The following is an 11037-nucleotide window of genomic DNA, read 5'->3' as shown; positions in this document are numbered from 1 at the left end:
TATATATATATATATATATATATATATATATATATATATATATATATATATATATACACACACACATAATATGCATGCATGCATGCTTTGGAGCCCCTACCTCGATAGAAAATTATATTTGCCTATATATAAATATATATATATATATATATATATATATATATATATATATACACACACAGTACATGCAATGTGTTTTCTTTATTTCAAACCCCATTGGTAAAGCAAGATATTCCACTAATCAACCATGATAAGGCACACCTGTGAAGTGACAACTATTTCAGGGGACTACCTCTTGAAGCTTATTAAGAGAATGCCAAAAGTGTGCAAAGCAGTAATTAGAGCAAAGGGTGGCTAATTTGAAGAAACTAGAATACAAAGCGTGTTTTCAGTTATTTCTCCCTTTTTTTGTTACACACGTTTTCATTCATAATTTTGATACCTTCAGTGAGAATCTACAATGTAAATAGTCATGAAAATAAAGAAAATGCTTTGAATGAGAAGGTGTGTCTAAAATGTTGGCCTGTACTGTATATATATATATATATATATATATATATATATATTTATTTTGCCCTTTTTTTTCCATCTGGCTCATAAGGGAATTAGAGTAAATCACCAGTAGAGTCAATCAATGTTTACTTATATAGCCCTAAATCACTAGTGTCTCAAAGGGCTGCAAAAACCACTACGACATCCTCGGTAGGCCCACATAAGGGCAAGGAAAACTCACACCCAGTGGGACATCGGTGACAATAATGACCCAGTGGGACGTCGGTGACAATGATGACTATGAGAACCTTGGAGAGGAGGAAAGCAATGGATGTCGAGCGGGTCTAACATGATACTGTGAAAGTTCAATCTATAATGGATCCAACAGAGTCGCGAGAGTCCAGTCCAAAGCGGATCCAACACAGCAGCGAGAGTCCCGTTCACAGCGGAGCCAGCAGGAAACCATCCCAAGCGGAGGCGGATCAGCAGCGCAGAGATGTCCCCAGCCGATACACAGGCAAGCAGTACATGGCCACCGGATCGGACCGGACCGCCTCCACAAGGGAGAGTGGGACATAGGAGAAAAAGAAAAGAAACGGCAGATCAACTGGTCTAAAAGGGGAGTCGATTTAAAGGCTAGAGTATACAAATGAGTTTTAAGGTGAGACTTAAATGCTTCTACTGTGGTGGCATCTCGAACTGTTACCGGGAGGGCATTCCAGAGTACTGGAGCCCGAAATGAAAAAGCTCTATAGCCCGCATACTTTTTTTGGGCTTTGGGAATCACTAATAAGCCGGAGTCCTTTGAACGCAGATTTCTTGCCGGGACATATGGTACAATACAATCGGCAAGATAGGATGGAGCTAGACCGTGTAGTATTTTATACGTAAGTAGTAAAACCTTAAAGTCACATCTTAAGTGCACAGGAAGCCAGTGCAGGTGAGCCAGTACAGGCGTAATGTGATCAAACTTTCTTGTTCTTGTCAAAAGTCTAGCAGCCGCATTTTGTACCAACTGTAATCTTTTAATGCTAGACATGGGGAGACCCAAAAATAATACGTTACAGTAATCGAGGCGGGACGTAACAAACGCATGGAAAATGATCTCAGCGTCTTTAGTGGACAGAATGGAGCGAATTTTTGCGATATTATGGAGATGAAAGAAGGCCGTTTTAGTAACGCTTTTAATGTGTGCCTCAAAGGAGAGAGTTGGGTCGAAGATAATACCCAGATTCTTTACCGTGTCGCCTTGTTTAATTGTTTGGTTGTCAAATGTTATAGTTGTATTATTAAATAGAGGTCGGTGTCTAGCAGGACCGATAATCAGCATTTCCGTTTTTTTGGCGTTGAGTTGCAAAAAGTTAGCGGACATCCATTGTTTAATTTCATTAAGACACGCCTCCAGCTGACTACAGTCCGGCGTGTTGGTCAGCTTTAGGGGCATGTAGAGTTGGGTGTCATCAGCATAACAGTGAAAGCTAACACCGTATTTGCGTATGATGTCACCTAGCGGCAGCATGTAGATGCTGAAGAGTGCAGGGCCAAGGACCGAACCCTGGGGAACTCCACACGTTACCTTAACGTAGTCCGAGGTCACATTGTTATGGGAGACACACTGCATCCTATCAGTAAGATAAGAGTTAAACCAAGACAGGGCTAAGTCTGACATACCAATTCGTGTTTTGATACGTTCTAATAAAATGTTATGATCGACAGTATCGAAAGCAGTGCTAAGATCGAGGAGCAGCAACATAGATGACGCATCAGAATCCATCGTTAGCAATAGATCATTAGTCATTTTTGCAAGGGCTGTCTCCGTGGAGTGATTTGCCCTGAAACCAGATTAAAAGGTTTCACATAGATTGTTAGACGCTAAGTGTTCATTTAACTGCTCCGCAACAATTTTTTCGAGGATTTTTTAAATAAAGGGAAGGTGAGACACCGGTCGGTAGTTTACCATAAGGTCAGGATCGAGGTTAGGTCTTTTAAGAAGAGGATGAATAACCGCTTTTTTGAATGCTAGGGGAACAGTGCCCAAGGAAAGTGATACGTTTATAATATTTAGCACTGATGGACCTAATAATACAAAGAGCTCCTTGATCAGTTTCCCAGGAAGAGGGTCAAGTAAACATGTTGTTTGTTTTATTCCATTTACACGTTGTAACAATTCCTCTAATGTTATTTCCTCAAAACGAGAGAAACTATTTTGGAGGGCAGTATCCGCCGTATATACAATCGTATCTGTGTTAATAGAACCCCGTTGTAGCTGGGACGCATTGTCTTTAATCTCCTTTCTAATGACTTCTATTTTCTTACTAAAGAATTGCATAAAGTCATCAGCTGAGTGGGTGGAGCTAATGGAAGGGGTCCCTTGTTGGGTTAGCGATGCTACTGTACTAAACAAAAATTTAGGATCATTTTTATTACGGTGGATGAGATTTGAGTAATATTTAGCTTTAGCTAAGGTAAGCATGCGTTTATAAGTTATTAAACCATCACTCCATGCTTGATGGTGCACCTCAAGTTTAGTCGTGAGCCATTTGCGTTCCAGCCTTCTACATAATAATTTCTGAGCTCTAGTTTCTTCTGTAAACCACGGGGTACGCTTTTTTGGAGCCTTTTTTAACTTTAGCGGTGCTATGTTATCAATGGTTTCGCGCAGGGCGTTGTTAAAGTTGTTAGTGAGGTTATCAATAGAGCCCACATATTTTGGGAATGGTGCCATTACCGAGGGCAGTAGGTCAGCAAGAGTTGTCGTTGTGGCCGTATTAATGTTGCGGCTGCTATAGCAGTTAATATTATTATTAGTTTGACGAACATGCGTCTGAACCTCGAATTTTATAAGGTAATTATCGGACAATACTTTAGTATATGGGAGTATCGTAACTTTGGAAACGGTGATACCCCTGACAAGCACTAGGTCTATCGTATTACCGTTGCGATGCGTGGGTTCATTTATTATTTGTGTGAGACCACAGCTATCAATTATAGTCTGGAGGTTCTACGCACGGTGGGTCCGATGGGGTATTCATATGGATATTAAAGTCCCCCATTATGATTATATTATCGGCGTGTGTCACTAGATCAGCAACGAACTCTGAGAATTCATTGATAAAGTCCGAATAGGGCCCTGGGGGGCGGTAGATAACAGCCAGGTGTAGAGGCAGCGGTGTGACAGACCTCATAGTAAGCACCTCAAACGATTTATATTTATTATTTATGTTAGGACTAAGGTTAAAGTTTTCGTTGTATATTAGTGCGACCCCCCCACCCCTTTTAAGCGGACGGGCAATAAGCGCATGTGTAAAGTTAGGAGGACATGCCTCGTTTAGCGCAAAAAAGTCGTTTGGTTTAAGCCAGGTTTCGCTGAGACCGATGACGTTAAGATTGTTGTCTCTGATAATATCATTAACTAACAATGTTTTGGGAGACAATGATTTTATGTTTAAAAAAACTATTATATAGGTAGTGGGCTGTTTTAGGGAATTTTTGATCAAATTATCCGTAGTAGCAATATTAATAACGTTGTATTTATTATGCCCAGTCCATTTAGTATAATTACGACCATATCTAGGAATTGATACGACGGGAATTTTCCGATTGTTTGATTGTTGCTTTGATAAACTGCACGCATCATGGTTAGCCAACTCAGTAGAACGCATGTTCCTATTGTTTGTTTGCTGCTTTGATAAACTGCACGCATCATAGTTAGCCACCTCAGTAAAACACATGTCCAACTCTGAAACACTCGAAGCAGAAAAAACTTGTTCTAATTTTTACTGACTCTTTACCCAGACCAGTAGTCTCGCATCTTCCATTTAAATCCGGCTTCAGGATGGAGGGAAGTGGTTGAAAGTGCTCTTTAACATGCACCATGTGACAATATATCAACTCTTTATGACTCAAACGGCATAACTCTCATCCTCCAGCATACTGTTGCCCTGACCTACTTCTAGTTCCTCCTGTCTACAGCGCTAAGCATTCCGGGTAATGTTGTAGTATGCGAACATTTACTTCCTTGTTTACACGTCCTTGTGTGTTTGTTTAATATAGAATAAAAATAGAATAAGCCTTTTATTATCACTGTACACAGGTACAATGATATTAATAGCAACTCCAGTATCAGTGCGAAAGTCTACACATATGCAAAACATGTCAAGAATACAAAGAAAAATAGTGCAAAAGAAAGTAAGGTGCACAGTCCAGCCCTGAGGACGAATGTTCGGAATGTGTTGTTTACAGGAATAAATATTATACTATATACATATGTACAGAAGCATTTAGATTGTGCGTGGAAAGTAAAAATTGCACACAGAGCGGTGCTAAACTATAAAATCAGTGCCTATGAGAGTTCACCGTGGTTATGGCTTTAGGGAAAAAAATGTTTTTGAGTCTGTTATATAATAATATGTATTGAATTATTCATAAAACCAATGAAACCTCAATACAGTATTTTTGTTTTGTTTTTAATTGAAATCATTGGCTTTTTGTGGTTAAAGTTTTCAAGGCACACCGACAAGTAAATAAATTGTTAAGAACTGGTCAAGGGGGTGACCCCGGGATGCAGAGACGGGAGGCAAGTGTGAATAACAAAAAGGAATACATTTAATGAGTCCAAAAGGTGTAACGAAAAGCGATGGGGCAGAAAATGCACACCATGAAAACTAAATGAAGCCGGTTCCCCAGTGGTCAGCAGTGGAAAAGCCAGGGCGCACTAGTGCACAGGGAAAAAGTCTCTACTGCCTCAGGGAGGCTAAAAAATAAAATACAACAAGGTTAGGAAACACATGAATAAGGAAAATCAACATACCGGACTGACGAGGCAAAGCTGGTTCATGCACGTAGGAGGTGCAGGATCAACAATTAACCGACAAGGACCAGTTGTGGGTGAAGAGCTTATATACTCCTCGGTAGAAAATGGTTGCAGGTGTGTCTTAGTGTCCGCCCCTCGCTGGAGGGTAACGAGCTGAAGAAACAAATCACAACAAAAGAGAAGGCAGGGAAATATAAAACATAATGGACGCCACCTGGCAGCTTACCTGGCTTCTCTGGGAAACGATCATAAAAAGTCTTTAAAAATGTAGGGTCTAATATAAGGGAACGCGGGACCCAGGATTGGTCGTTGGGACCGTAACCCTCCCAATCTACCAGATACTGGAAACCCCTGCCCCTTCTCCTCACCTCAAGAATGGCCTTGACAAAGAACGCCGGATGGCCATCAATAAGCCTGGGGGGTGGAGGAGGCACCTCTGGAGGACTCAGGAGACTGGTGGAGGCGGGCTTGATCAGGGAGACGTGCAAAGAGGGATGTATCTTTAGGGAGTCGGGGAGGCGTAATTGAACGGCAGAGGGATTAATGATACGTTCAATGAGATAAGGCCCAATAAATCTTGGCTGGAGTGTTTTAGAGTCCACCTGGAGAGAAAGATCCCGAGACGACAACCATACCTTCTGACCGGGCCTGTAGTCTGGTGCTGTGGTGGCGATTAGCGAGCCGCTGGTTGAACTCTGAGGTGCCTAGCAGTGCAGACCGCGTATTGCGCCAGGCTTGATGAGCGCGGTGCAGGTGGGCAGCCATGGATGGGACGGCGATCTCTGATTCCAGAGAAGGAAAGGCGGGGGGTTGGTAACCGTAGGCAGAGTGGAAAGGTGACATGCCAGTAGCAGAACTGATGAGCGTATTATGAGCGTACTCTATCCATGGTAGATTGAACGCCCAGGAGGCCGGGTGTTGGTGGTAGACGCAGCGGATGGCGGCCTCCAGGTCTTGATTAGTGCACTCAGTCTGACCGTTAGTCTGTGGGTGGTATCCTGAAGACAGGCTGGGTGATGCTCCTAATGCTTTGCAGAACGCCTTCCAAACAGCAGACGAGAATTGTGGACCTCTATCCGAAACCACATCCACCGGGATACCACAAAGCCGGAAAACAAGGCGTGTGAGCAGTTCTGCAGTCTCGAGTGCAGAGGGCAATTTAGGGCCATCTTGGAAAAACGGTCCACCAAAGTTAATATCACTGTGTTGCCCTTGGACGGTGGAAGTCCTGTGACAAAGTCCAATGCCACATGGGACCACGGCCGCAGAAGACCAGCTGGTGCCCAGTGAGAAGCCTTATTACGGGCACATGTGGCACAGGCCGATACGAAGTCCTTGGTGTCGGCCCTGAATGATGGCCACCAGAAACGCTGGGATAGGAGGAAAAGGTACGGGTTATGCCCGGGTGGCAGGTGACCTTGGAGCTGTGGGCCCAGTTCAGAACTTCAGGGCGGAGCTCTGGGGTCACAAACAAATGTCCCTGTGAGCAGTTCTTAGGAGAGGGGACGTTTCTGGGTCCCTCCATAACGTGGCCTTCAATGTCCCACTGCAGCGCTCTCAGTACCCATGATGGGGGCATGATTGTCTCGGTCTTGACCTCTTTTTCGGGGCAGGAGTACATCCTTGACAGGGCGTCTGGTCTTCTGTTCTGGGAACCGGGGCGGAAAGTCATGGTGAAGTTAAATCTGGCTAGGAACAACGCCCACCTTGTTTGTCTTGGGTTGAGCCATCGAGCAGTACGAATATAGGCCAGATTCTTGTGGTCTGTGAACACCACAAACGGTGTCTCCGAAACCTCCGACCAAGTGCCTCCATTCTTGTAGTGCCAACACTTCGGCGAGTAGCTCTCTATTGCCAATATCATAATTGCGTTCTGTAGGAGTCAGACAGCGTGAGAAGAAGGCGCAGGGGTGCAGCCTCTTGTTGGATGTGGAGCGATGGGAGAGAACAGCCCCCACGCCGGAGTCGGAAGCGTCAACCTCAACAAAAAATTAAGAGGATATGTTAGGATGGACAAGAACAGGTGCATAGGTGAACAAAGACTTTAGTTTCTCAAAAGCAGATTGAGTCTCTGAGGTTCACAAAAAGGGACGCTTAATTGAGGTTAGTCTCGTTAATGGTTCCGCTACTCGACTAAAATTACGGATAAAGCGACGATAAAAATTAGCAAAACCTAGCAACCTTTGGAGGTGCTTTGTAGAAGTGGGTGTGGGCCAATCAAACACTGCCTGGATCTTTGCCGGATCTGCTTGGAGTTGACCTCTCTCGACAATAAAACCCAAAAAAGGAACAGACTGAATGAAAAACACAATTCTCAGCCTTGACATATAGATGATTTTCGAGAAGGCGTTAGAGAACTAAGCGTACATGCTGGACGTGAAGTTCAGGGGTAGGCGAGAAAACGAGGATATCGTCTAAATAAACTACCACGAAACGGTCGAGCATGTCACGTAGGACATCATTTATGAGGCCCTGAAAAAAGGCAGGAGCATTGGTGAGGCCGAAAGGCATAACCAGGTATTCAATGCATTGTGTTGAATGCCGTTTTCCATTCATTTCCTTGCTTTATTCTGACTAACTAATAAGCATTGCGGAGGTCCAATTTGGAGAAATGTATAGCAGTGTGTAGCGGTTTGAAAGTAGTCGAGAAGTGGAAGCGGATATTTATTTTTAACAGTAATATTATTGAAGGCACGGTAATCGATGCAGGAGCGAAGTGTTTTATCCTTCTTTTCCACAAAAAAGAAACCTGCAGCTAGAGGGGAGTTGGAAGGACGAATAATGCCGGCTGAGAGCAAGGTGGTGGTATAGTTCTCTAGTGAAAGTCGCTCGTGTCGAGAAATATTGTATCGTCGCGAAAAAGGGAATGTAGCACCCGGGAGGAGGTCAATACCACAATCATAGGCCCGGTGTGGAGGTAACGACAGGGCTCGGTCCTTGCTAAAAACTTCTTTAAGGTCGTGGTAAGCAGTGGGTACAATTGACAAATCAAGGACTTCCTCGGTGACGACACCCGAGGACCCTGTGCGAGGGCATGCGGACCGCAGACAAAGAGAATGACAAAAAATACCCCAGTTATTATAGTAGCTTTAGCGCAATCTATATGAAGATTGTGTTTGGATAACCAGGTAAGTCCAAGCACAACCGGAGCAGAACGATAGGGAATGACGAGAAAAATTATTGATTCAAAATGGTTTCCAGATAATTGAAGGGATAACGGCAGGGGCTTATGGATAACACTCGCCAGGTAGCCTCCGTCGAGGGATCGGACGACTCTAGGTTTATGAAACTTGACCACGGGTATGGAAAAACGCTTAATTACAGATTCATCGATGACATTATCGTCCGCACCCGAATCAATAAGGACCCTAAGGTCCCATTTCTGGTCTTTATCCCAGGTAAGCGTACCCGAGAGTTGGATTCTAAATAGCATCTGACCTGTAGCTGCCAGTAGATGAGCTGCGTTGGTCGCGGGGGGAAGTAAAGCTGGAACGAGGCAGGGCGGCGACGCTTGAGTGCGGAGCTGAGGCGACGTTTGAGTGCGCAGCGGAGGCGACGCTTGGGTGTGCAGCGGAGGCAACGCTTGGGTGTGCAGTGGAGGCGACGCTTGGGTGCGGAACGGAGGCAACGCTTGAGTACGGCGGCGGTCAGGACGATGAGGACAATGGGATAAGTAATGCTCAGCTTTGCCGTAATATAAACACAGCTGGAGGCAAAGGCGACGATCTCTCTCAGCTGGAGAGAGACGATTACCTCCGAACTGTATCGGTTCCTCTTCCGGTGATATCGGCGGGGCATCGACATCGGGTATCGGTGTGAAGTTTTGACGCGCCTCATGGCCACTCCCACTATACGTCAAAGAGCGGAAGTCCTGGCGTCGGAATCTCTCTCTTTCCCAGTCCACGAGGTGATTTTCAATCCTCACTGCCAGAGCAACGAGCTTTTTGAGGTTGTCGGTAGTTTTGAGCTAGATTATATGTTTCCGGACTCAATCAGCCAGACCAAGAGAAAAAACGTCCACCAATGCGGAAGTGGGCCATCCGCTCTCAGCAGCGAGCCTACGGAAGTCGATGGCGAAGTCCGTGACACTCTGCTGTCCTTGCTGCAGACGAAGTAATGCCCTTGCCGCCTCACGTCCTGGTTTTTCGTGCTGGAAAATGTTCTCCATGGCTTTGGCAAAGAGGCATACGAGGCACACACAGGAGAATGGCGTGTCCATTCCGCGGTGGCCCAGGCCGATGCCCGGCCACTCATATGGGACATGATAAAAGCCACACGAGCTCTTTCAGAATAAAAGGAAGTTGGCAATAGTTAAAAAAAAATCTCACACTGGGTGAGGAAGAATCGCACGTCACCTGACGTGGCCTGACCGGAGGCTATAAAACAAAATACAACAAGGTTAGGAAATACATGAATAAGGAAAATCAACATACCGGACTGACGAGGCGAAGCTGGTTCATGCACGTAGGAGGTGCAGGATCAAAAATTAACCGACAAGGACCAGTTGTGGGCGACGAGCTTATATACTCCTCGGTAGAAAATTGTTGCAGGTGTGTCTTAGTGTCCGCCCCTCGCTGGAGGCTAACGAACAGAGGAAACAAATCACAACAAAAGAGAAGGCAGGGAAATTAAAAACATAACATAAATGTTAATAAGCCTCAAAACATCACAACTTTTGCCGCAATTTTCTGAAAAAGGTACCTCAAATCAAAGCATTTTAGGTCTTAACAATTGATTTGGTTTGTTTTATTGTTAACATGTATGCAGTCACAATATTATACATCATACAATTTACATATTTTCCCATTTCTCTTTGCAACATGTCCAAAAAGGAGCTACTCCCTTTCCAAGTCAATGTCATTACCGAGACATATGATCACTTCCTATTCTCATATTGTAACACAATTACATCAATGAAATACAGCAGTTCTCTTAATAGCCGGTTGCATTAGTTATAATTCCCGTAATGAGATGGGTCATTTCTCATTTCAATAAGGTTCAAGACGTTTATCAAAATTCATCGCCCTTGTACTTTGTAAAGACTTCCCGTTTAACAGCTGGCTCATATGGGTACACGCTGCTTAATCCACTTCATAATTTAACTCCACATAGTGATGTACTAAAGGTTTTAAGTGTTGTACGTGCATGCACATGTTTCAGGTTACATCTTTTTCTAAGGGTCTGTTTTTTTTTTTGTTGAGAAGAATTGTTGTACATTTTTGGGTAGCAGGTTATAGTTTACTTTGTGCATCATTTTAGATGTTTGCAAATGCACCAAATCATTGAATCTCAATATTTTCGATTCTGTCACTAAAGAGTTTGAATCTTCTGTATAACCAACATTGTGTTATTCTAACTGATCTTTTTTGTAGCACAGTGAGTGAATGCTATGTACTTTTGTAGTTATTGCCCCATATTTCTACACAATAACTTAGGTATGGTAACACTAGTGAGCAGTAAAGAATATGAAAATAACTATTCCATAACAAAATGTGATGTCTTGCAATGTTCAACATACACTATATTGCCAAAAGTATTTGGCCACCTGCGTTGACTCACATATGAACTTGAAGTGCTTCCCATTCCTAGCCCACAGGGTTCAGTATGGTGTGGGTCCACCTTTTGCAGTTAGTACAGCTTCAACTCTTCTGGGAAGGCTGCCCACAAGGTTGTGTAGTGTGTTTATAGGAAGTTTCTACCATTCTTCCATTGTTGAGGTCACCCACTAATGT

General features: G+C 43.9%; 1 protein-coding gene across 1 annotated transcript; it reads right to left on the bottom strand.

The window, feature by feature from the left end:
* Positions 1-5123: 5123 nt before the first annotated feature.
* LOC133555703 (uncharacterized) lies at positions 5124-9887 on the bottom strand. The gene is made up of 3 exons (XM_061905017.1): positions 8744-9887; positions 5674-7284; positions 5124-5458 (listed from the first exon to the last, which is right to left on the bottom strand). The coding sequence occupies exons 1-2, from the start codon at positions 9140-9142 to the stop codon at positions 6985-6987; spliced, it is 699 nt and encodes a 232-aa protein (XP_061761001.1). The 5' UTR covers positions 9143-9887; the 3' UTR covers positions 5124-5458; positions 5674-6984.
* Positions 9888-11037: the final 1150 nt, after the last annotated feature.

The sequence above is a fragment of the Nerophis ophidion genome, linkage group LG07 (genome assembly GCF_033978795.1).
Source record: "Nerophis ophidion isolate RoL-2023_Sa linkage group LG07, RoL_Noph_v1.0, whole genome shotgun sequence".
In the NCBI taxonomy this organism is placed as follows: domain Eukaryota; kingdom Metazoa; phylum Chordata; class Actinopteri; order Syngnathiformes; family Syngnathidae; genus Nerophis; species Nerophis ophidion.
This window is presented reverse-complemented; position numbering and strand designations above follow the sequence as displayed.